Source organism: Sorghum bicolor, chromosome 6, assembly GCF_000003195.3.
Source record: "Sorghum bicolor cultivar BTx623 chromosome 6, Sorghum_bicolor_NCBIv3, whole genome shotgun sequence".
Taxonomy (NCBI): domain Eukaryota; kingdom Viridiplantae; phylum Streptophyta; class Magnoliopsida; order Poales; family Poaceae; genus Sorghum; species Sorghum bicolor.
In genome coordinates this window covers 46,088,177-46,113,853 of record NC_012875.2, presented here as the reverse complement: position 1 = coordinate 46,113,853, position 25,677 = coordinate 46,088,177, and the positions used below count along the sequence as shown (strand labels likewise).

General features: G+C 41.3%; 2 protein-coding genes across 3 annotated transcripts; one reads left to right on the top strand and one right to left on the bottom strand.

Moving 5' to 3' along the window:
- LOC8080346 lies at nucleotides 13,483–15,991 on the top strand. The gene is made up of 2 exons (XM_002447853.2): nucleotides 13,483–13,783; nucleotides 14,619–15,991. Exon 2 carries the CDS (start codon nucleotides 14,727–14,729, stop codon nucleotides 15,660–15,662), a length of 936 nt encoding a protein of 311 aa, XP_002447898.1. The 5' UTR covers nucleotides 13,483–13,783; nucleotides 14,619–14,726; the 3' UTR covers nucleotides 15,663–15,991.
- LOC110436356 (protein phosphatase methylesterase 1) lies at nucleotides 17,647–22,439 on the bottom strand. 2 transcript variants are annotated; one of them, XM_021463251.1, is made up of 13 exons: nucleotides 22,172–22,439; nucleotides 22,000–22,087; nucleotides 21,818–21,888; nucleotides 20,924–21,038; nucleotides 20,680–20,759; nucleotides 20,251–20,335; nucleotides 20,077–20,157; nucleotides 19,618–19,712; nucleotides 19,441–19,491; nucleotides 19,200–19,280; nucleotides 18,590–18,662; nucleotides 18,166–18,243; nucleotides 17,647–18,049 (listed from the first exon to the last, which is right to left on the bottom strand). In XM_021463251.1, exons 1-13 carry the CDS (start codon nucleotides 22,279–22,281, stop codon nucleotides 18,017–18,019), a joined length of 1,041 nt encoding a protein of 346 aa, XP_021318926.1. In that variant the 5' UTR covers nucleotides 22,282–22,439; the 3' UTR covers nucleotides 17,647–18,016. The 2 variants fall into 2 exon arrangements, with proteins under 2 accessions (XP_021318926.1, XP_021318927.1); XM_021463252.1 differs by having other exon boundaries at nucleotides 22,000–22,084.

The window sequence follows — 25,677 nt, the reverse complement described above, 5'->3', positions numbered from 1 at the left end:
TTGAGCTTATCAGCCGAATTTGTCAGTCATTCAGCAGTGTTTTTCTCTCACAACAAATCAGCCAACAGTAATTTCTCCCATGTCATAAGTCAAATTGTTTTAAATTTAAATAGAGGGGATCTTGGAGATGATGGCACCAGAGATAAAGGAAAAAGATAATGGAGAGGCTACATTACTCTCTAAATTTAAAAATCATAGTTTTATAATGATTTTTTCAACATATAAAAAATTATGATAAGTTATTGAAGTATAAAGAATGAAATCATAAGAGATATAAAGGAAATATTAATGGGATAGCCCTCTAGATAGAGATATAAAGATTGAATGCCTTTAACAGTAAGATGGTCCTTTACTTCTTGGTTACTTGATTGGAGTTTTATAGTAAGTTAATTCTATGTCAACTCAGCATCAACACTAGAATCAGTATTAAGTGGGCTAGTAGTAATGGTAGTATAGTGAGAGAGAATGGTTAGCAATGGTGGATGTATAGAGGCGATTATGGGTTGCTTGGTTCAAGAAATGTGTTGATCTACTATGTTCTCATTTCTCACTTTTTTGGAATGGAATAGTTGGTTCATCACCATACCATCCTTCATAAACAAATAATTAGTACAACATGGGGAACATGGTTATTATACTAATGACAAAAAATGAAGATATGATTCACTGTCTCATTTAGGATGTGATGGTTCCACAAACCAGACATCCCATTAGGTTTATTTGAGAAGATCCTAGATTCTTCGCCCATTTATCATTGATCTTAACCCATCAGCATGTTGCAAAAACCATGTGGATTGTTTGAACTAGGAGAGGTGCTACCAAAGAGAGTGTTTCGCGTGTGAATTTTTTCTTGCGTGTTGTTTTCATGGTGAAATAATTAGAAACCTTTTCCAACATTATTTGTTCAAAGGATATCCATCAGACCATTGACAAGGATTCTATTATTATTGGGTCTATTTGGTTGCAAGGTAGGATGGAATGCAAGAACTCAAGGCTGTGCCCTTGACTAAAGAATGATGAGCAATCATCAAGATTATATTATTTGAGAATTTCTTGGTTAGGCTATTTACTCATAGGTGCTTGATCGTGCTAATGGCTAACCAGCGGTGCAGTGTTGTGTTCTTTTGTGTGGGGAAGCATGTCTTGTGTTGTGTCTCTTGGATTGTGAATTGGTGAAGTGTAGGTGATGGATGCGACCTAGTGGTCAATGACAAAGAGTAAAGATCAAGCAAGATATAGGTCCATGGACCAAGAGCAATGAAGGGCAAGCAAGGATGCTTGGGACCATGGACCGAGTAGGAACATAGAGGATCCAATTGTTCACATGAAGAGCAAGAGTACATGGAGAAAAGAGGATGATGAAATGGCATTGGCAAAGTCAAAGAGGAAGATGATGGCGTCGTGACACTTTGTTGTAGGCTGGGCACACCTCTACATCAAAATGATGAAGATGGTGTCTATCAAGTCAAAGGGGAAGATGAATGCAATAGGGCATTGGTGGAGGTTACACACACATTAACATCAGTGGGTCACACTTTGCAGGGTGTGTAGTGGGTTTGCTATTTTGGTCCCAAAACTAGGTGTGTATGGTTTGGTGGTTTGGGCCTCAAAACCGCTAACGATGGGTTTGACCAGTTTGGTGATCAAGATTGAGGTGACAAGTTGGATCACACATGGCATTATCATGATGTTTATGTCAAGGCAAATCAAAGTTGTGAAGGCTCCAAGTTTGTTTGATCCACCAACAAAAATATGGACGGTTTAATCCCTTGGGTATATGAATTGAGTGTTTCTGTAAGGACATTTTGGAAAATAATCGAGTGGCTAGTTCCTTCGAGGTGTCTCCCTCATTTGTGTGTGAGATAAGGCTAAGGTTAAAGGAAGAGAGGGAGAGAGAAGTGACTTTTTGTTCTTAACTTTTTTGCCATCTTGATCTATGTTAGGATAGGAGAGGTTTTTAATTGAACATTTTGGGGTAATCCAAGTACCGATCTGAAAGCCCTAGTTTGGTTTTGGATAATTGATGAAACCCTAGTACTAACCTCTATACTAAGTGTGTGTAGACTTAATGAGGTTGGTACATGCCAAGTGATGGAGCAAGTGATGATCATGGTGACGATGGTGATGACCACAAGATGATCAAGTGCTCAACATGGAAAAGAAGAAAGAGAAAAACAAAACCCTATTGAGATCAAGGCAAAGGTATTGCTTAGGGTTTTGGTTTTGGTGATCAAGACACTGAAGCGCCCCTGGTAAACCAGGAACTCAAATGTGATACAATACTAGTCCCAGGAGGCTAGTAACACATTTATTACATCAGATAAGTTTCAGCGCAGTAGTCTCGGTAAGCGTGGACAAGGAAGGCACGCTGTAATAATAAGACACCAAAATACAACATAGGTCCAAAGGACCCAGAAACAAACGATATCACAATCGAACATCTGACGAGTCACAATGCCACAGGCTTAGTTGGGTGCAGACACGACCTTACTCGAACGCCACTTCGGGATCGAAGTCCGGATCTTCCTCTGTTTAATAAAGCAAGGGTGAGTACAAAGTACTCAGCAAATCCAACCTTACCCTACGGAAGGGGTTAACAATATATATGCATATGGATAAATCAAGGATGAGGCTTAGTTTTATTTGCATAAAGCTATCTTTTTACACATGCAAGGTTTCATTTCACAAATACTGTTGTAAAAGACCTCTTTTTCCACATATGATAGTATTTCTAAAAATGGGGGTTTGATCACAATTTTAAGTGTTGTTGAACCCTTGTTCCCACAACACAATGGCAGTCAACCATTTATTTCCAAAATCACACTCACTCTCATGTTTTCACTCATCCCAACCAATCTAGTTGTTGAAACCAAACCATAACCCGTCCGAGACCGCGGACACGGCTATCCAGATAGATTTACACTCTGCAGAGGTTGTACACTTTTCCCACAAGTAGGATACCATAACTTACACCGTCGTGCAAGCACAGATCCATCAAAGTCATTACCCTCCATAGCTAAGTAATGGCGCTCACCACGGGAACACTAAGGCCACATCTCATGATACCACAATAATTCACAAAGCTCTTTTCATACAATTCCACAATTTCACATACATCACTTAGTGTCCCGTTGCACACCTGCCTCCAGGTGATTGCCATACTAACTAGAGGGATTTAGACTAAGCCTTTCCCATGCAAGGCGAGTGGTTGTACGATAAATGAGTTAGGCAAGATGAATCATCAACTCAGTCCTTAATCGAGACAAGGCGGATATCTTCTCGCTTAACCCCGCAAGGTATAAGCCACAACACCAGGGCATCCCCAAAAGAGATCCCATCCGCCCCATCTCCATAGTAATCACATCTATAACTTGTTCATTAACCCTTTCATAATACCCACAATTTATTTTCACCACTCACACCTTTTACTTTTAAAATCATTATATTTGAAAAATGATGAGTATCCAGGATGAGTAACAAGTCCTAAGCATACTAAATAACAATATTTCTGTCATAGCATATTATTTGTTCCTAAGTTCAAACAAGACAATTACCGGGTAATATCAATTCAAGGATGGCTATTCAACAGGTTTTAACTAAGCAGCGAAAATACTTCGTACATATATCGTACATGCAATATTTAAAACGGCTTCTACGGGTTGTGTTTAAAAATAGGATCAATATGCATCAAAGGAGATCGGTTGGACTTGCCTCCGTCGGCGTCCTCAGCAAACTCCTGCTGACAGTCCGGGTCCTCGGCGTCAAACTCGCGGTACTCGTCTCCAACGTTCTCGTTTTCCGGCTCGTTCACTCCGTCAACTAAAATACGCGACGAACGACACAGACAACAGGCACAGATAAATAATCATATAAATTCAAATGAGCTCCAAAAATCATAAAATTAATATGGGAGGTAGATCATGATTTTAGATGAATTTAGAAAAAAGAATTATTAAAATCAGAGTTAGCATATGGTATTTGTGAAATGGCCGGACTTTAATCATGTGAAAAAGGCTAACGATGATTAAGAAATACATGCTTCACGAGATGAATTTTGGCTGGTAGTGCATGTTGCATGCATGCATGTACTATTTGGAGTTAATGCTTATGGCCCCACATGCATGGTTAGAGAGAAATTAGCAGGGGTCATTAGAGCTCTTCTGTATGTCATGGTTCTATTCGTGGAGTTCTTGGCAATGAATCGGTACAGACAAATACAAGGAAAAATATAGGAAAAATACTACAGAAAGACAGAGAACAGCAAGGAGATGCTCATGAGCTGCTCACCTCGTCTTGCGACGACAGTCGAGCTCGGCTTGTGCGTATGGCCGTATACGGTATACGCGAAGTGAGAGTGAGTGAGCGAGTGAGTGAACGTGTTTCTCGGGTGGTGAGAGTGAGCACCCGAGGCTGGCTTTTTATAGGCCAAAGCGATCAACTGCGTGCCATTAAAAATACTACTGTAGCGCATGGTCGGTGCCTAATTTCATGCGAAGGACGATGTCCCATTTGCATGCACGTTGCATGCAAATGGACGGTGCCTAATCACCGTGTCCTTGCATGCAGGTGCATGCAAATGGTCGGTGGCATGTCCTGCATGCATGCATGCATGAGATATCTATTCGTGTAGGTGCATTGCTATGTTTTCTTGCATGTAAACTTGCTGGTACTCGCTGTTATTTGTGCGCGAAAAAAAATATGGATGGATTAGATGGAGATACTATAGAGCTCAAATTATTTTATAGTTTTTGAAATATATTTTGAAAATAATTTTTAATGCGAGTGATTTTTTAATGTGAATTTTTGGGATGTTACAAACCTACCCCACTTAAAAGGAATCTCGTCCTCGAGATTCGGCTGGGTTCTAAACAGGTGAGGAAACTCTTTTCTCAGGGCATCTTCTCTTTCTCATGTTGCTTCCGCTTCAGTGTGTCTACTCCACTGAACACGACAAATTCGGACTGTTGTCGTTCGAGTTTGCTTGGTGACTGTATCTAGGATTTTTATTGGCACTTCTTGATATCTTAGGTCGTCTTGTAAATCAACTGTGTCTAGCGATATTTGTTCCTCTGGTACTCTGAGACATTTCTTCAATTGGGAGACATGAAACACATTGTGTATATCTGACATTTCTTCAGGTAGCCGAATACGATAGGCTACAGCACCAATCCTCTGTAATACTTGATATGGTCCAATATACCGTGGTGCTAGCTTGCCTCTAACTTGGAACCTTCGAGTTCCTCGAATAGGAGAGACTTTGACATACACAAAATCTCCAACTGCAAAACTTAACTCTCTCCTTCTTTTATCAGAATAGCTCTTTTGACGTGATTGTGCCTCTTTCAATTTTTCTCTGACTTCAGCTACACGATCTTCTGCTTCTTTTATAAGGGCTGGTCCAGGCAAAGTTCGTTCTCCAACTTCTGACCACATCAATGGGGTTCTATATTTTCTTCCATACAGGGCCTCAAAAGGTGACATGCCCAAACTAGCTTGGTAACTATTATTATAGGAGAACTCTGCATAAGTTAGGCTTTTCTCCCAATCTTTACCATATGTGAGCACACATGCTCTTAGCATATCTTCCATAATCTGATTTACTCTTTCAGTCTGGCCATCTGTTTGAGGATGATAAGCTGAGCTAAAATCTAGCTTGGTTCCCATAGCTTCATGCAAACTTTTCCAGAACTTAGAGGTAAATTGGGTACCTCGGTCGGATACGATCCTACTTGGCACTCCATGCAATTTGACTATGTTATCCACATATAACTGGGCTAACTTGTCTCCACTATATTTGGTGCGCACAGGTATGAAGTGGGCAACCTTGGTAAGGCGGTCCACTATTACCCATATTGAATCATTTCCTTTCAGAGTTTTGGGTAACCCATTCACAAAATCCATGCCTATCTCATCCCATTTCCAAACAGGAATAGGCAATGGTTGGAGCAAGCCTGCTGGTTTCTGATGCTCCGCTTTAACCCTTTGGCAAACATCACATTGTGCAACAAATCGTGCCACATCAGCTTTCATGCCATTCCACCAATATCTTTCTTTTAGGTCCATGTACATCTTGGTGGCACCAGGGTGGATAGAATAAGCTGAGTTATGGGCTTCATCAAGGATTAATTCTTGAAACTTTCTCTTCTTGGGCACACAAATCCTGTTTTTATACCACAATACTCCTTTGTTATCCACTCTAAAGTATGGAGCTTTATTTTCTCCAGTTTGCTCACAAATCTTCATCAGATCCTTATCCTTATGTTGTGTCTGTTTGATTTCTTCCATAAGAGTTGGCTGCACCATCAGACTGCCATTTTGAGGTTGGCGTACTATATGCATGTTTAACTGTGCTATCTCTTCTTGTAGGTGAGTGTTCTTAGGCACCAACTGCTGACCATATGACCTTCTGCTTAGGGCATCTGCTACCACGTTGGCCTTTCCTAGGTGGTAATGAATCTCAAGGTTGTAGTCCTTGATTAACTCCAACCATCTTCTTTGCCTTAGGTTCAAGTCTGACTGTGTGAAGATGTACTTCAAACTCTTGTGATCAGTGTAGATTTGACACTTGTTTCCAATGAGATAGTGCCTCCAAATCTTGAGAGCATGTACTATCGCTGCTAACTCCAAATCATGGGTAGGGTAATTTTGCTTATGAGGTCTAAGCTGACGGGATGCATAAGCAACCACTTTTCCTCCTTGCATGAGAACACATCCTAAACCTTGTCTTGAGGCATCACAGTATATGATAAAATCTTGGTGAATGTCTGGTAAAGTTAACACTGGTGCTGTTGTCAGTCTCTTCTTCAACTCTTGGAAACTCTTCTCACATGATTCTGTCCAAGTGAATTTCTTATCCTTCCTAAGAAGCTCTGTCATGGGTCTGGCTATCTTGGAAAATCCTTCTATAAACCTTCGATAATATCCAGCTAATCCAAGAAAACTTCTAACCTCACTCACATTGGTGGGTTGCTGCCAATGGGAGACAACTTCTACTTTCTCAGGGTCAACTGCAACTCCTTCGGCTGTCAAGATATGGCCTAGAAATGCAACCTTCTCAAGCCAAAATTCACACTTGCTGAATTTAGCATACAACTTGTGTCTTCTTAGCTTTTCCAACACTACTCTCAAGTGTTGCCCATGTTCTTCAGCACTCTTAGAGCTCTTCTATATGTCATGGTTCTATTCGTGGAGTTCTTGGCAATGAATCGGTACAGACAAATACAAGGAAAAATATAGGAAAAATACTACAGAAAGACAGAGAAGAGCAAGGAGATGCTCATGAGCTGCTCACCTCGTCTTGCGACGACAGTCGAGCTCGGCTTGTGCGTATGGCCGTATACGGTATACGCGAAGTGAGAGTGAGTGAGCGAGTGAGTGAACGTGTTTCTCGGGTGGTGAGAGTGAGCACCCGAGGCTGGCTTTTTATAGGCCAAAGCGCTCAGCTGCGTGCCATTAAAAATACTACTGTAGCGCATGGTCGGTGTCTAATTTCATGCGAAGGACGATGTCCCATTTGTATGCACGTTGCATGCAAATGGACGGTGCCTAATCACCGTGTCCTTGCATGCAGGTGCATGCAAATGGTCGGTGGCATGTCCTGCATGCATGCATGCATGAGATATCTATTCGTGTAGGTGCACTGCTATGTTTTCTTGCATGTAAACTTGCTGGTACTCGCTGTTATTTGTGCGCGAAAAAAAATATGGATGGATTAGATGGAGATACTATAGAGCTCAAATTATTTTATAGTTTTTGAAATATATTTTGAAAATAATTTTTAATGCGAGTGATTTTTGAATGTGAATTTTTGGGATGTTACAGACACCATAGAGGGTGTGATCACATTTAGGATAGATAGCCGTACTATAAAGAGGAGAATTCTTTGGCTAAGCGGTTATCAAGTGCCACTAGGTGTCATTGTTCATGTGCATGCATTTAGAACCTAGTGAGCTAACTTAACTCCTTCGAAGAAAATGTTTGTGAAAATGCTAACACACGTGCACATGTTGGTTTACACGTTGTGGTGTTGGCACACTTTGAGAAGGAGGTGGAGTTTGAAGTGTAGAGAGATGATGGGTTTTCGAGAAAATGAACTGCATATTTTCTATTGCGCCGGTGGGAGATTTGGAGAAGTCGCAGGAGTGTTCCTCGTAGAGAAACACTCACCGGACGCTAGCTGTTGAGGCACCGGACGCAGAGGCTGTGCGCCCGGTGTGCTGTGGTGCTAGGGTTAAGCACTGGACGGTGAACACTGGACGCTGGGGAGCTCCTGTTCATGCGTCCGGTGCTATCTGACTTCGGTCGGAGTGTTTGACTGGAAGCACCGGACGCTCAGGGAGCATCCGGTGTGTGGACGTTTTGCGACCCTCTCTGCGCATGGGTTCGGTGAGCACCGGACGCTACCGGTGCTTAGCGTCCGGTGACCCGCAGGTTTGCGGAACTCTCTGCGCATGTGTACGGTGCCAACTTGCTCAGCGTCCGGTGCACTGCAAGTGACCGTTAGACTCTGACACGAGAATTTCAAAAGGCGACACGTGGCTGACGTTGGAGCACCGGACGCAGGTGTTGAGCGTCCGGTGCCCCTTTAAGAGCGTCCGGTGGCCCCGAGTTTTGCCCAGTGAAAGAGCCAACGGCTCTATTTGTTTGAGGGGCTATAAATACGTGTTTGGCCGGCTTGGGGCTTACACTCTTGGCATTCTAACATACTTAACATCCTTGTGAGCCTAAGCAAACACCTCCCACTCATCTCCTTCATAGATCAAACATCTTTGTGAGATTGGGAGTGATTCCAAGTGCATTTGCTTGAGTGATTGCATCTAGTGGGATCGTTCTACCTGCGGTTTTCTTGTTACTCTTGGTGGTTGCCGTCACCTAGACGGCTTGGAGCAGCGGAGGAGCATTGGCACGAGTTGGTGATTGTTCGTGGCCATCTCCCGGTGATTGTGAGGGGTTTGTGCCTACCTCGACGGAGAGCCAAAGGCAACATTAGTGGATTGCTTGTGTCATTGAGCTACCTCACTTGTGGGTAGGTTCTTGTGGTGTCCTAGTGAGGACGAGGTTTTTGCTACACCTCTTAGCCACCGAACCACCAAGTGTTGGTCGACACAACGGGGACGTAGCGTGCCGGCAAGCACGTGAACCTCGGAAGAAAATCGTGTGTCTTCATTGTGTTTGTTGATTGGATTTCTCCCGGTGATTGGACTTCATTTTATTGATTGGTTCATCCCCTCTACACGGCGGTATAAAGATCAAACCATCTCTCTTACTTTCTCGCAAACTAGAGTAGCTTACATACTTATATAGAAACTTTAGGTAGCTCTCTAGTGTAAGTAGAGACATAGCTTTTGTGTGCCTAGTGATCATTTCAACTAGAATTGTTGGATAGGTGGCTTGCAAACACCCTTTTAGAGCTAGAGCAAAAAGCTTCGCTTTGTTATTTACTAACCTCTTGCTCTAGTGATTTTGTAGAATTTTTAAATAGGCTATTCACCCCCCTAGCCATATTAGGACCTTTCACGATCTTGTGCAAGTTTGTCCCCGTCTCTTTAAAATTGATATTTATCCTTTTCATGCATTCACAACTATTTTGGGGGAGTTATTTGTGTGTTGTTTAGATAGTTATAGGCACAATTTTAGAGTGTTTTAGGGTCCTTGGAATTTGTTGCTATCATGGTGTGAAGCAAAATCTTATCTCCCAAGTCCCTCCCTCCAAAAACCCTCTTTTGCTTCCTATTTTGGTAGATTTCATGAAAAATCTTTGAACTAGAGTTCTTGAGTGTCATTAACCGGCTTCTAGGTGTTATGAGGTCTTGGGGAACATATATAGGCATTTCCTTTAACGGATTTCCCACAACCACCTTCAGTTCCCTCTTTTGCACTTTCTCGAGAGCACCCTAGTTTGATAGAATAGTTCTTGGATTCACGGTTAAGCCTAGAACTTTTTGGAAAGGTCCGAGATTACCTTTGCCATGAGTTAGTCAAGGTCTGGGCCAAGTTTCAGGATTTTGTAAGGTGATTTGGAGTGGTTTTGGATTTTTAGAGCTAGTCCCCTGCATTTGTTTTGGAGAAATAGGCTAGGTCATTTTTTAAACCGGTTAGACCAATTTTTGCAACTTGTCTTTTTGTAATTAAATCTTATAGAGATTGATTTATCATGATGTCGTGGTTCAAAATTCATGTTCTTTGGAGATCATTTGATTATTTTACTTTTCTCAAAAACCTACTCAGGTTGTTGATGAAGAAATAGAAACCAATATGACCTATTTCTTCATAAACAACTATAGAAACTTTCTATAGTGTTTTAGTGTTTTCTTTTTCTTTTTTTGAATGCATACTGTTTTTTCCATGCTCTTCACTTGTTTGGCTTCAGCCTATTTGTAGTCTCATCCCTAAGGCCACTAGGTATGTTGAGACTGCGTGATCATGGCAAGAGACGCAAGAAAAGCTTGGGTTCAGCTTTATGCCATATCGTCATCTACTCGTAGAGAAAAAAAAAATGATGCTCCTATTTACTTCCCTCCCTTATTTAAGAATTATATACTACGATGCAATCCTTCCTAATGATACCATTCTGTATTTTAAGAATGAAATTGTTTCGTGTCTCTGTTTGGTTGGAGGCGGGTGGTTCCATTTTCTTGTTTCGTTAGAGGGGCACAAATAAATTGGATGACACATTTGTTAGCCAAAATCAACATATGGCCCACCTGTTAGTCAAAGACCCTCCACTTTCTTTCCTTATCTTCTTCTCCTTTAGCTGCCCTTGTGGGCCTTGTTTAGTTCCAAATCTTTTTGCAAAATATGAATAGTAGCACTTTCGTTTGTATTTGACAAATATTGTCCAATCATGGACTAACTAGGCTCAAAAGAATCGTCTCGTCAATTTCGACTAAACTGTGCAATTAGTTTTAATTTTCATCTATATTTAATACTCCATGCATGTGTCTAAAGATTTAATATGACGGAGAATCTGAAAAATTTTGCAAAATTTTTTAGAACTAAACAAGGCCGTAGGCAAGAACGACCACCACCCGCCCACATACATCTAGCTTATCCGTCTCACCACTATCGTTGTGCTCTCGTTCAACTACCGCGTTAGCATGTCGAATTAGCGAGAGGAGGAAGACAAGAGACAATATGTTCTGGTACGAAATATTCCTCTATCCCATGCATACCGTCGTTTCTCAACCAAATGCTATATAAGAAATTGTAACAAATAACGTGTTTTTTAACATGTATATCATGGTACACTTAGAGCATTTGTGACGGACATTTCCAATTTAGTTCTATACAATAAAATATTGCTATAGGAGTAGGTCATTTATACTGTAGAGGTATTTCAATGGAGTAGTAGCTCCCATCCATGGAGTCCGATCTTAATGATTAGAAAATATAAAAATTTGGCACTTTTTTCTGTCAGCATGGGTCCCATTTATGGAGTCGGTTCTAGATGTGGTTTACTATCAGCTAGTCTCAATATATGTTTCATGAGAGTGTCATGCACATTAAATAGGGTGCCACATAAACAAAATTGTTGACTTGGCAGGGTCATTAAATGAAGGAGTTTCATCAGATGAGAGAGGAGTTTCATTCCCATGAAACTCATGTGGCCCGGTTACCTAGTTTAGAGTCTTGGTAACTGTGCCATGAAACTATGCATTGAGACTGACCTCAGTCAAATACTCCCTCCATCCATCTATTGGGGTCATATTACCAAAAATAAAGTTTCCAAAAATTGGGGGCATATAACGTATGGGCCAGTTCTCCATGCCCCGCGCTCGTCCTACGAAACTCGGCTCCTCGTACCAGACGCAGCATTGATGCAGCGCCGTCTGCCATCGCTTCAACTACTCCCTCCGTTCAACTACACCGTTTCCCTCCCATTAGCTATCCTGGCCGCGTGGTCGAGTACAAGTACGCTACGAGAGGCCACGCTGCTGAGTACGCTAAAGACGTTTGGGGAGGGTTTTGCGGAGTAATTGCTCGGTAATCCAACTGTCCGCATGCGGAGTAAATGGAAACGTCATATCAAGGAAAAATTCTGCACGCGCAGCCTTTACTTGGTCATCACGCCACACCCAAAGACGCCCCCGAGTAGCGGATGATGTCTAATCATTGTGGGGGTGTATTCAATGCGGTCAATCTTAAGGCGTTTCCAACGGCTAACATGTTACTAGCTCCGAGCAATAGCTAGGCCATGTTTAGTTGGTGAAGAAAAAAAATTTTACGATATTATAGTACTTTCGTTTGTTTGTGGTAATTATTAATTATTCAATCATGGATTAATTAGGCTCAAAAGATTTGTCTCGTAAATTTCGATCAAACTGTGCAATTAGTTTTTATTTTTGTCTATATATAATACTCCATATATATCTAAAGATTCGATGTGACAGAAAATCTTGAAAAATTTTAGGTTTTTAAATGGAAGTAAACGAGACCTTAGCTAACGAGACAGATAGAGAATTAGAAAATAGCGAGAGCGCAAGAGCCCAGCTCGCACATCTTTCTAAGTTTTATGAGTTTGACATGTATTCGATGTCTAGATTTTTTTTACTGTTTCTAGCTAACACATTAGCGGGCCATTTAAACGCGTTACTTGGAATGCCCTTGCAGAGTAGAAGAAAAAGACTAGCTAACTTGTAGTGTCGTCAATGGGAACCCAAAGTGCAACATCGCTAACGGCAGAGTTTTGTAGTGTCGATGCTAGACCCTTATATATTTACGGAGACAGAAAGAAAATAATGCTTTAATGGATGTTGTATATAAGGCCTTGTTTAGTTCTAAAAATTTTTATAAAAAAATTTAGATTTTTTGTCACATTAAATCTTGTGGTGTATATGTATAACATTAAATATAGATAAAAATAATAATTAATTATATAATTTTCTTTTTTTACGAAACAGATCTTTTGAGCCTAATTAGCCCATGATTGGACAATATTTGTCAAGTACAAATGAAAGTGCTACAGGTTTCATTTAAAAAAATGTTTCAAAATTTTTGGCAAAATAAGCACTTTTAGCACTTTCTTTTATATTTCACAAATATTGTCCAATCATGTTAGACGTAAAAAAAATTGTCTCGCAAATTACAAACAAACTGTATAATTAGTTATTGTTTTTAACTTTTAATGCTCTATACATATGACGCAAGATTAGATTGACCTGGAAAATTTTACATTTTTTTTTAAAACTAAACAAAGCCCGTATGCCGGCCGGCCTTTGAGCTACGCAAACGCAAACGAAGGGCTCTCTGAAGCATGGCGAAAGGAAAAAGACGGAAACCAAATAAGGGCAAATAAAGAAAATAATTGAACCGATGCTATACCAGAGATCTCAACAGATTAATTGAACCGTATCTTAGAAATCAATAATATAAATAAAATACAGCTGAACCGTATCTCTAGAAAACCAAATAATTGGAAAATAAAGTAAAATAGGAAAAATACAGCTGTGAGCAACTGTCCTCTGTGGACCAACCACCTCTCCCCCTTCCGTGTGTCTCCTCCTCTTTCCGTTCCAATTCCTGATTCTCACGAGGACGGACAGACCATCGAGCCTTGCGCGGGTGGAGGAGACGCAGGCCGATCCCAGCGGCGGCACCACATAGTGCACCCACGCGGCGCGCGCCCTGTCGCCGATCGCCGACGGCCGACACGCCGGCGCCGGGGGTTTCGTCTAGCGCGCCGCTGGTATCCCGCTCGCTGCCCCGCGCTCGGCGCTCCGGTGCATTGTTCTGCCGCCGGCTCAACCGACGCTTCCTCGGCTGCTCAATCTCGCAAATTCGCTTGGTAAATTACCTCCCAACTTCCTTTTTTTTTCTCTGATGAAAATACCTCCCAACTTCTTTTGCTCTTCCGAAGCAATTTTGATGCATCGCTATTATTTATTAAACTGATGACCTAGGATTCAGTTTGTTAGCATTATTAGTTGAAGTTCGTCGAATCGTACGGTTAGGGATTCTATTCTTCGGACTGTATGATCGTTCGGTTCTGCTAAGGAATTGGGTGGGCGGGGGGGTAGATTGTGTGCCTTATACTGGAACTTTGTTGTTAGTTGTACAGTAATTTTCGAGAATTTTGCTTCTATATGTGGTCAAGACCCTTAGGTACTTTATAGATAATAATGCAGTAGGTTTACCTCTCTGAATAGTTCAGCTGATCCTGCATCAATCTGGATAGTTTTTGCTTGTTGGAGTCTTCGCGATCGTCTTGTCTTTTTCCCTGTCGTGTTGGTGTTATCTATGTAATTAGGTAGTGGGCAATGATCACCCTAATCATAACGCAATGGTTGGTGGATCTGGAGAGGAGTTCCATTCATAGAAGTCACCCAAATTTTCAAAGGGAAAGTGAGACAGAGTTTTGTTAGACAATTCAAAAGGGAGTTGTAAACTTGTAATAGGCTTGTGACGCTGAACACGTCCAATGTTTGGTGAACAGAGCCATGTCAAAGATAAGCATGAAGTAGTAGATTGGAAGCTTCATTTGCTATTGTTGCCCATTTGAAGTCTGCCGTTGACAAGTATTATGTTTCATCTACTGTTGCAAATAAATAGCTGTGTTGCTAGCACCTACTTTTGTATGTGTTCCATCTGTTGATAAATGTCTTGCTCCCTTTCCCTTGCAGGTTTCCTTTCTTAGTGTTTTGGTTTGGTTTCTAGGATGTGAGAACAGCCTATGTGTTGATAATAAAAGTGAGAATGCTTGGTGGTCTGGAGTTGTGGTGCTTTATGTAATGCACCTGATCACATATTTCACCAATATCATTGGTGTGGTGACCATTGCTCTCATCTCCGTAGTCTCCATCTTGGGCCTAATTTGCCTCTGCCGCTCAGTGTACTTCCAACTGTGGATCAAAAGAAGAGGCTACCAGCGCCTTAGCTACTTCAACGGGCCATGGCTGACTCGGATAACATTGATGCTGGTTGCATTCTGGTGGGGTATTGGCGAGGTAGTCAGGCTCACCTTTGTGAATGGGGAGGGAAGGCTAATCTCTAACCGGACATGGCAAGTGAACGTGTGCAAATTCTACATCATCTCAAATCTGGGGTTTGCAGAACCAGGATTGTTCCTCTTGCTCTCTTTCCTTCTTAGTGCAGCTTTGCAGAAGCAAGAACTTGGTACCTTGAATAGGAAATGGAACCGGAAGACTATACGTGCAGTATTCATTCTCTGCTCGCCTTGTTTGATCTGGGAAGCTTGTGTTGTTTTCGTTGGTGGTCGTGTTTCCTCAGATGACGGTCAGCGATCAAAGGTTTCAAAGTACTGGTTTTCTGCTTCTGCAAGCCACAACGGCAACATTACATGCACGTATCCACTGTTGAGCAGCGTATTTATTGGGGCGTTTTACATCATTTTGACTGTCTATGTCATGTTTGTCGGACGTCAAATGCTGTCTTTGGTGATCAACAAGGGACTCCGGCGAAGGATATATATGCTCATTTTTGCCACCGGAATATTACTTCCCCGAGCAACACTTCTTGGGTTATCGGTTCTTCCTTGGCCTGGTGAAGTTATCCATGAGGCTCTTGTGTTTGTTTCCTTCCTTGTGCTGATGCTTGCTGCCATGGTCGGTATCGTTATTCTGGTTTATTTTCCAGTCGCTGATACCTTTGCCATAGGTGACCAGGAGCATATAGAGATGCAAGCAAGTCGTGAAATGATCCTGTGATAGCCTTTTGATTTGATGTTCCGCTTTTTGTTCAAGGACTAACTGAGGGGGATCTCGTGCTACTTACCCTGGCTCTAGCCATATTTAGTCTTGCAAACTCCGGCTGTCACTGTATCTCCAAAGTTTTGTGAAGATAGAACAGGTTAAAGTAGGGATAACATTCTCGTGTTTACTTTTCCCCCCTTCATCTTAACTCATGTAGTCATGTGGCATGAGAAGTCCTGTAAAATAGTTCCTTAGACAGTGAAAACTTTACTTTGTACATTGAGGTAAAGCTTCAAATATCAGCCTTTTGGATGAGCTATAAGCGATGCCTATACCATTCAGCATGATATTGTTTTCTGCGCGGTCTGTGAGAATGTTTAACGATATCCAATTCATCTATACCAGTTTAAATGTGCTCTGACATCGTCAATTATTTGGTAATAGTTTGGCAGCTGAAATCTGTTGTTAGCAATACTCCTTTTGTTTTAAGATATTAAATTTTGGAACTAATTAGCTTGTTCTGATGATTTTTTTTTTGTTATCGTTAAAGAAGATGTACTAACTCGTTAAACATGTTTGAATTTATTTTATTTTTTATGTGTAACTTTAGAATGTATTCGCCAAGTTTTAATATAATTCAAGTGTCGTTGATACATCAAGGCATAACTGGATGCCTTGTTCGTGCTCCTCTCGCCGCATTGAGTAAGAAACTAGAATAGGTAGCGGTGTAGCTCGTTTGGTTACTTTGCTCGCCTACCTCATGCAAGCAAGGTTTTTGTTTACTACCTTAGACAAGCAAAGTTTTTTCTTAACTGCTAGCTTACCGTGTGTTTGGTTGAAGAGCGGGACGAGCCGGGTCGGAGCGAACACATTCCCGTGGCTATTTGGTTGGAGTATGGGAGGTTTAGGTTGGCTCCAGAGTGGAATATTCCTCTCAGATGTGGGTTGGACTCGTCCGTCAAAATCTGACGGACGGAGCCGCTCCAGTCGGGTTGAGTGGGTCCCGTGCAGGGACCCCAAATGGGGGTCACTTCTCATGTTTCTAATTCCTTCAACCAAATACTAGACGGGTGGGTTGACTCCGTCCCTATAAACTGGGTTGGATCCAACCCAACCCACCCAACCCTCAACCAAACACATGGTTAGACAAGTCGATTTGGCTCGCCTTGCTAGATAAGGCAAGGAAGGGCCTGCTTGGTTCTGCGAAGATTGTTCTGACCTCGCCTCGCTAGGCTCGAACAACTGAGACACTCGCTCGCTTCAGCCAGCCATAAAAAAGCTTGCCGGCACAAAAATTGTGATCAGCTGGCTGGACATCCAAACGCCTTGCCTACTCTGGTTCCTAGCTCGGCAAGGCAGCATAGCTCTCGGCAAAGAAACCAAGCAGACCAGAAATCAGCGAACGAACGAACCCTAAGAGCAACTCCTAATCATCCTATCCTCTACCTCTCTTTTAGGGTTGAACAAGCGAAAACAAACCTCCAACCAGCTCCTCATTCAAGCCTAGATGGATAAGGTCATCTCATTTCTCTCTCAACCCCCACATGTAAGATCCCTTCATCTGGCCTTGAGAAAGAGTAGAGCCTTCCACATAGGACGTTTCTGTAATAGGGAACTCCTACGCTGTTGGGCCACGAAAGGGAGGAAGAGACATAAACAGAGAATACCTGTTGTGCTTGTTCGCTTGAGCCAAGCGCGGTTGATACGATAAGGTTGTTGGGACTTCCACAATGGCTGCTAAACAATATGTTTTGGGACTTCCACAATGGCTGCTAAACCCTAAGAGCAGTGTTTTTCTGCTAAACTCTAAGAGCAGTGTTTTTCTCACAACCAGTATGTTTCGATTTTTCTACGTCTTCGGCTGCTAAACACAACAGTATGTTTTGATTTGGTACACCTTCCACTTCGACAAAGATCATCCTATGCAGTATGCACGGGCAACGTTGTTGGGACTTTTGCTCTTCTCGGCTCCGTTGCAACGGACGATAATTTATGCGGCTTTTGAAACGTGCTCAAAGCAGGCTTCTTCGATTGATTCCTACTAAGCTTGTCGAAGCCAGCAGATATCCAAACAAACAGCTATCATAACGACCTTATCCTGCTTGAAGGAGTATAATAACCTCACGGAAAGCATTACAATGCACTCAGCTTTACATACAAACAACTCGTACAAAAGACACCGGCAGGTCGCAGAGTGATCTCATGGGGGAGTTGCCACCAGATGATGAAAACCGATGATTGAATGTTCACGCTTGCATGATCATGCGAACCTTTTTTCCTCTTCGACAGGAAGAGAACTCGGATAGGCAGATCTACTCATCATTTTCCTAAACACTGCCAATACCAGAACAGTAACTTGTATATTATGTCTAGTGCTGCCATTTTTTAATAAGCCCAGGTATCTGAGAAAAAGTGAAGTGCCAAATATTAGCTCAAGGCAAGGAGAACTAAGAGGGGGGAGAGATTGCATATATTTCAAATAGTAAAGGTGAGAGCAAACGAAAGGTTCATTACTGACCTCAACACCGTTTGGGCCTATTTTGTTGCGGGATATGAAATTCAGTATGTGCGATGCAAACTCTTCAGGTACATCTTCCTGAATAACGATTTGATGATGTGTCAAAGGTGGTAAAGATTTGTAATTCGTTGGCTAAAACTATATTCCTAAACCAATGCTTCCAAAAGAAAAGAAGTTCATGGACCAATAAACAGCACTCGGAGAATGAACCTCTAATTGCTAAATTGCTAGTTCCTGCTATTGCTATGTGTAGGCAAACTAGTGAAAATTTTAAAGTAGATCTAGAGCATTCAGGCAGAGCAGGATCATCACAAGCTCTAGAAACACTGAACTGAACGAATCTAGAGGAATGGTACAAAAGCTGGCCTTGAAAGAATTATGCAAGGGACTCATATATATTAACATAAACATACTAAGAACCAACCTGTATGGCATGTCCAGTGTGCCGAACCACCACCATTTGAAACTTTCCTTGCATTTGACCAATTGTTAAAGCTCTGAAAAATGTAAACCAAACAACCAATACATTACACAATTTATCTTCAATAGTGTATCGTCGAGTGATTGAAGATGTTTGATGTCTCAGAACATTTTAACTAACGACAATAGGATTCCACATCCAATGAAAGCGACATTTCAGAACATGACAAACAACTTTACAAGAGGTTTCACTTCAATAAAAGCAGCATTTTGATGATTGATTGGCACCCATCCGATTTGTCATTCAAAAGCTCTAGCAACAAAGCCTGGCAAGAATTTCCATATTTTGCGAACTATAATCATGATAAGCAATTGACTTTTGCTGCCTTTTGATTTATAGTTTATCAGTAATAATCAAAAGCTGATAGACCAGAATTCATAAAATATGCTACAAGCTGACTTTGCAGGCCCAATCTATTGCAACTGACAAGCAGCAGAACATTGAATGACAGTGATTTAAGTCGCTAGCAAAAGGTGAAGAAATTAAATGTTGAGTAAACATCATGAACATGGACTAGAAACTAGATAATTCCTCATACTCGAACATAACAAACCTGTCTAGTCTGTCGGTACCAGCTAACAATAGGATCTTTTGCACTGGGCAAGATAGGAACTTGTCTGAAAGACCTTCATACCTAACAAAGAAACACATGCACTTTAGTATGAACTAGTCACATAAGAGAATTAGGGGGGGGGGGGGGGGGGGAAGGGCATCAGAAGACAAAATGATTTTACAAAACATGAGAATGAGAAATTTTTTATTTAAAAAAAGGAAACATCAGATTGAAAGCATACCATCCTTTCCAGTACTTTTCTGTTTGCTCAAGAGGAGTGCTATATGTATAGCTGAAACAAAGTATGACGGCATAATTAGTGTTGAAAATAGAAACAATATTACATTTGCAATGGTGGCTGCGCATAGACATGTGAGATACAATAGTAGAAATATACACTAATCAAAGTACTGCTCACCATTCTCGTGATTCATCATATTTCAAGGTAGATGGAATGGACACACGAGCAGACTCGACGTTCCTTAATGGCCCACCTTTGACACTCCACTCAATCTGCATAATTCCAAAATTGATTGAACAAGAAATAAGGCAGGGAAATAATTTTAACAATAACAACTGCTGCCTTAGCAAGAATGGTTATAATTGCATGGTTTAATACGCATGACACTGATCCAAAATTGAAATTAGTTTCATTGTATAGTTGTTCACTTGTTCTTCCATTTTATTTTCAGCCTTTGCATGTTTGTGTCCATGTTGTTGTCGTACACAGCTCAAATATATATGTGACTGACAGTTACTCATTTCAGCTTAAAGTGATGAATAAGATATCTCTTAAAATACTGAGAATAATGGATAATTACACATACTCAAAGCTGATTTAAGGTGTCAGAAACAATGTAGGTCAAAATCAACATACTGCTTTTTCAATGCTAGGAAAATGCTGTGCCCGATTTGCTAAGATCTTCTGCATATGAACCAGTGAAGCCATTGCTGTTCCCTGTTTAGAACAAAGATATGCCAGAATCAGTAATAATGATTAAGATTGTACAGACACAAAGTAAGATGCCAATAAGGAAAAACTCTTACTAACCTCAACAACATCAACTACAACAAGCCCATGAAGATTTCGAATTTCTTTTCTTGCAGCCACATGTACAGCCACTGAACCACCCATGCTAAAAAGGAAGTTCAACCGTTCTATTAGTAAAGTTTTTCAATGATTTAAGATATAGATAGAAATAGAAATATTCTACACAAACGGGCTGGCTGAATTTAACAGATAAAAGGAGGAATTCTATAAAGCAAAGCGATAAAATATATTAAGCTGGAACCGATTAAGATCATGGTGTTTCAGTGGAAGTTTCAAAACGATAAAAATAACTTTTCATTATCTATTAGGAATTCGCTCCTCTGTTTATATTGTCTTTGGAAAGCCTCATCTAGGGCATTTGTAGACTGATTCAGATAATGCGGGCGCAACAGAAGAAAACAGACAGGAAAATGCATGCTGCTGACTCACCTATGCCCAACGAGTATAATTGCTGGTGGCAGATCTCCATACATTGTACGTATAACAGCTATGACATCATTGGTAAGAGTCTGCAGAGGCAAACAAAAACACTTTTAAAGACTGAAATGTGTCCAGCAATGAGCAAATCACAAAACAACTTATGTAACAGAATGCATCCACCAATTAACTAATAAGCATGAGAGCGTAACCAATACGATCATAAAAAATAAGTCTGGAAACATGATGGGCATACTTCGATGGACAAATCCAGATCATCATTCGTTGTTGATTTCCCATGTCCCCGTAGATCCATGGCAACAACACGAGTCTTGTCCTTCATTCGACTTGCTGCTAGAGCAAATGAAAGCCTAAGGCAGATCAAAGAATAATTGCAGCAAAGTAAGCATATCTTTTTTCCAATAGACAAGTTTGCTATGGCAACATTGCATAACAAGGGAAATCATTTAAAGTAGGCATTACAAGATTTCGGGAAAAAATTGTCTTCACATGCTTCCCTACCGAGCAAGGTTCCAAATCGTGTTTGCAGCGGAAATGCACCAATGTATACACAACACCTATAGAGGCATCAGGCATGTATAATACAGCTATAGCTAGCTATTTAGAACCTTACCAAGAATAAAGATCAATTGTGAACATTGTCAGGAAGAAAACATTTGATTGCAGCATCTGTGCATTCAACATGCGCCCTACTGTGGGTCAATCATTAATGAAATTTGACAAAATGTTTCACAACTGCAGCAGAAGATGTGATTTCGGTTCCAGAAGGATTGCTCTGGAAATTCAGCAAGATGTACTTGCAACTCTTAATTTCACAAAATAAGCATTCCACACTGGTTTATTCAAGCGCAGCCCTTAAGCTCATTAAGCACTAACTTCGCCCGCACAACTTTGAATGTCACAGATAGCAGCTGTTGGTTAAAGGTTCTTTTATGCTCCATCCCCAGTTCCTCACCAATACGTTTACAGTACAAGACTAAAGACTATTTAGAGTTTAGATTGAACCCATCCCAATCAACCTCAGTGCCCATGCTAAACATTTCCTGCAAGTCCCAACACATGGACATTTGCACAATTCACCAGCAAAACGTGTAGACTATTCCTAGATAAACCTCCGCGACAGACTTACCCTGAGTAGCCACCTCCGTGCAGGCAGAACACGACGGGCCCCTCCGATCCGGCCGTGTACACATTGAAAACCTATAATAATTAGAGGGCAAAAAATATATAAGAGAAGAGGAGGATCCAACATTTAGATCGCATCGCGTAACAGAATCACCCGAGAGAACTCCGGCTAAGGCCGAAACTCACGTCGTCGGTGTCGAGGATGGCTACGCGGCGCTCCTCGTCGAAGTAGGCGGACCAGTCCAGCGGCGCGTACTTGTGGAGCGAGTGGCTGCTGCAGAGGCACCGAGTTAGGGCATCGCGGTGCGGGAGAAGTGTGTGTGTTGTGGGGAGAGGGGGCGGGCGACGGGTGGCTTACTGCGTGGCGGGGCGAGGCGGGACGGCGGCGGCGGAGAAGGCGGACGAGTCCTCGACGGTGGGCTCCTCCTCCCCCTCCTCCTGCAACGAGGAGAGCGGCGGGGTCTCCATGGACGGCGCTGGGGCTGCGGTGGCAAAGGACGCGGCCGGTGATGCCCGCGAGCAGAAGCCGCGAGACAGAGGGGAACACGACGGCGAGGAGGGTGACAGAGGAGCCCAGAGGCAAGAGAGCACGGCCGATTCCGAAGAAAGAGAACGTTTTCTCTAGAGAGGAAGCGGTTTTGGGTCTCTCATTTTCTTGGGTACATGTTCCTAGCCCACAGTACCTAAAAAAAGTACACTTTTACAATAGTTTGGGAAAAAATAATGGTACTATAAAATTATAACTATACATACTTTCTTCGTATAGTAAATTCATTCATAGCATCAACTTTTTAAAATTTTACCAATTTTATAGAAAGGAATAATAACATGACACCAAATAATTAAGAGCATTAAGAGCATCTACAAGAGACTTTCTAAATCTCACTCTCTAAATTATCATCTAGAGACTCATTGCATAAAACTCGCTAGCCCCTCTCGTTCTATTTTTGGCTAGCGAAAAAATCTGAAATAAAAGATGTCTATATTTGGATGACTATTTAGAGGAGCTGTTGGAGGGTAATTTTTCACCAAAATTTATATTTCTAGCATTTAGGAAGAATATGAAGAGTCTTTTAAAGATGCTCTAATAAGAAAATATAATTCATGGCGGACCTAGTAATAATAATTTAGTGTCATAAATATTGATGCTAATTTTATATAAATTTAATTAATTTTAAAATAGCTTGACTTAGAATAAGTCTAAAGGTTAATTTAATTTGGAAGGGAGGGAGTGATAGTACCTTATCAAAAATTGTTCCATCATCATGTAATAATTGCACTTTAAAAATTGAGAAAATGGTAAAATATATAAAATATACAAGTGTATTCATTATAAGATATAAATGTTAATGCTAAAAGTACACCTATTTTAGTACGGAGTGAGTAACTCGTTAGTAATTGTTGTCTATTTGAAAAATCGTAATAGCATCTCGCCATGTTCTTCAAAATCATACGCTCTCCATTCAAAACTGTAAGACATTTTGGCTCTTTTAGATATATAGCTTTTGCTATATATTTAGATTTACATTATGTTTATACTAGTAGCGTGCCCGTGCTAACGCTACGGTTTTATCTGGGAGATGTATATAAAAACATTCAATGATTTTGTTTCATAGTTTAACTTTTACACAATTATATTTGAGCATATATACCGTCTGGAAACATTTTTGCATAAAGAATACAAAGTAAGCTAAGTCCTCAACTATATAAGTTATATTCTATCTAAGTCCTTAATCATGACTTGGAGATCTTTAGGGAAGCGTCAAAATATTCATTTAAACGACTCTTCAAAATGTCTGCCAAGTATACATGAATCTGTGGTCGTATTGCCAATGGCAATATGGCTATGATCTCCGAGCGTATCGGGTGGGATATTTTCCTTGCCTAATATAATTGGCGTGATTTGGTCCATCTCAGAGTAATTAATACATGCATATTTTTTTGTGAGTTGTACAATAGTTTGTTTCACTTTAGTAGAGAGAGAAATAAAAATAAAAACTATGGAAGAGATTAATTACCCGTGGCTGATGTTGCAGGTAATGTTTCAGTCGAAGCACATGAATTGCTACTATTTTTGGATGTAGCCTTCTTCCGTTGTCAGTAGTTACATATGTATTCACGCTTTTTCCTATTGATCTCTTCTCTTTGTTCGCTGGACCTCTCAGCTCGACGAATTCGCAACCGCTCTCTTCTTTCTTCCCTCCTCCGCGAAGCGTCATCTAAAGTGGCATTTGAGTAGTATAACAGAAGATTAGCAAGACACCCAAAGGTGTTATACACATACATATTGAAAGTATATCTAACACATCGCGTGTATCTTCGAGCATAGACATTGCGAAATATCAGCGAGGATTTCTATCTGGCAGTAGCGGTGGACAGCCAGAAGAGCCGAAGATTTAACATGCACATCAATTAAAGATATTAGGACTAATAGCTAAAGATCTCTTATACAATATAAATAGCATGCTGGAATAGCTGAACATAAATTTTATAGAATCAGATATCATTCGTAATAAACCCCGAGAAAAAGGGTAAAAATTAACTTGAGTAGACATTGGCGTGTAGGAACCCAACATCTCCTTTTTACAATTACTAATCGTTTTTCTTCTTTTGGTTAAGAATAACTGAAACCCAACCAAGCAATTTATTAAGGAAAAAACATGTAATCCACAGAGAGGGTGAGGAATTTCGCATTCTGCTATACTGGCATAATAAACTGAAAACAAAACTTACTGACATAATGAAGTGAAAATAAAACTTCGATCAGGTTGCAAGCTAGCAATGGCGCGATCGTCGTGTCTATGCTGATGCGATCGTCATGACAGCGGCAAGCCAGGGGGGCGATCGTCGGGGATAGGCACCGCGCGGCTTTGTCGTCCACTCGTCAAAGTGCGTGGGCGCGGGCGTGGACACGATACTGATCGTCGCGGCGCCTGTTCGGCCTGTACAAGTTAGAAAAATATTTATAAGTAACAATCATTTTTCTTCTTTTGGTTATGAATAAATGAAACCCAACCAAGCAATTTATTAAGGAAAAAACATGTAATCCACGGAGAGGGAGGGAGGATTCACATTTTGCTATACTGACCTAATAAACTAAAAAAGAATTACTAACATAATGAAGTAGAAACAAAACTTCGATCAGGTTGTTGCAAGCGCGATTGGCGTGTCTACGTTGGCGCAATCGTCATGACGGCGGCAGGCCAGACGGGCGATCGTCGGGGCCATACACCGCGCGGCTTTGTCATCCCCTCGTCAAAGTGCGTGAGCGCGGGCGTGGACACGATACTAATCGTCGTGGCGGCTGCTCAGCCTGTACAAGTTAAAAAAATATTTATAAGTAAGGATCATGTATAATCAGAAGCAGAAGAACTCTTGATAATGCATAATGCAAACAATTCATACCGTCTAATGCAAACAAGTTTAAATTTAAATTACTTCAGATTTCAAATTTATTTTCTTCCTTGTCATCCGAATAAGTTTTGTCGCATATCCTCACTGACCTGCAACTACGTGCACCGAGGCCAGAAGAATTAACAGCCGCATCGTCAGGAAGTGCAGCGAGGCCAGAAGAATCAATGGACACACGCCTATCAGCGAGGGCGCCGGTGATTGGCCACGCTTGGGTGAGCTTCACGTATGAATTGTTTGCGGCTTCCTCCGTTGGCACGCCGTGGGCAAGGAAAACCTCCGTGCAGCTTCCCCCTCCACTCCTTCGCGCGTGGGTGATCGGAAGTTCGCCGATCAGCGCAGCGGCGGCACAGAAAGGTTTTGAAAGTTTTTTTTATCGGTGGTGGCTTCCGTCGAAGTTTGCGGTGCGGTTGCGGCGTGCGGCGTGAGGTAACGGGGGTGCAGCGTGAGGTA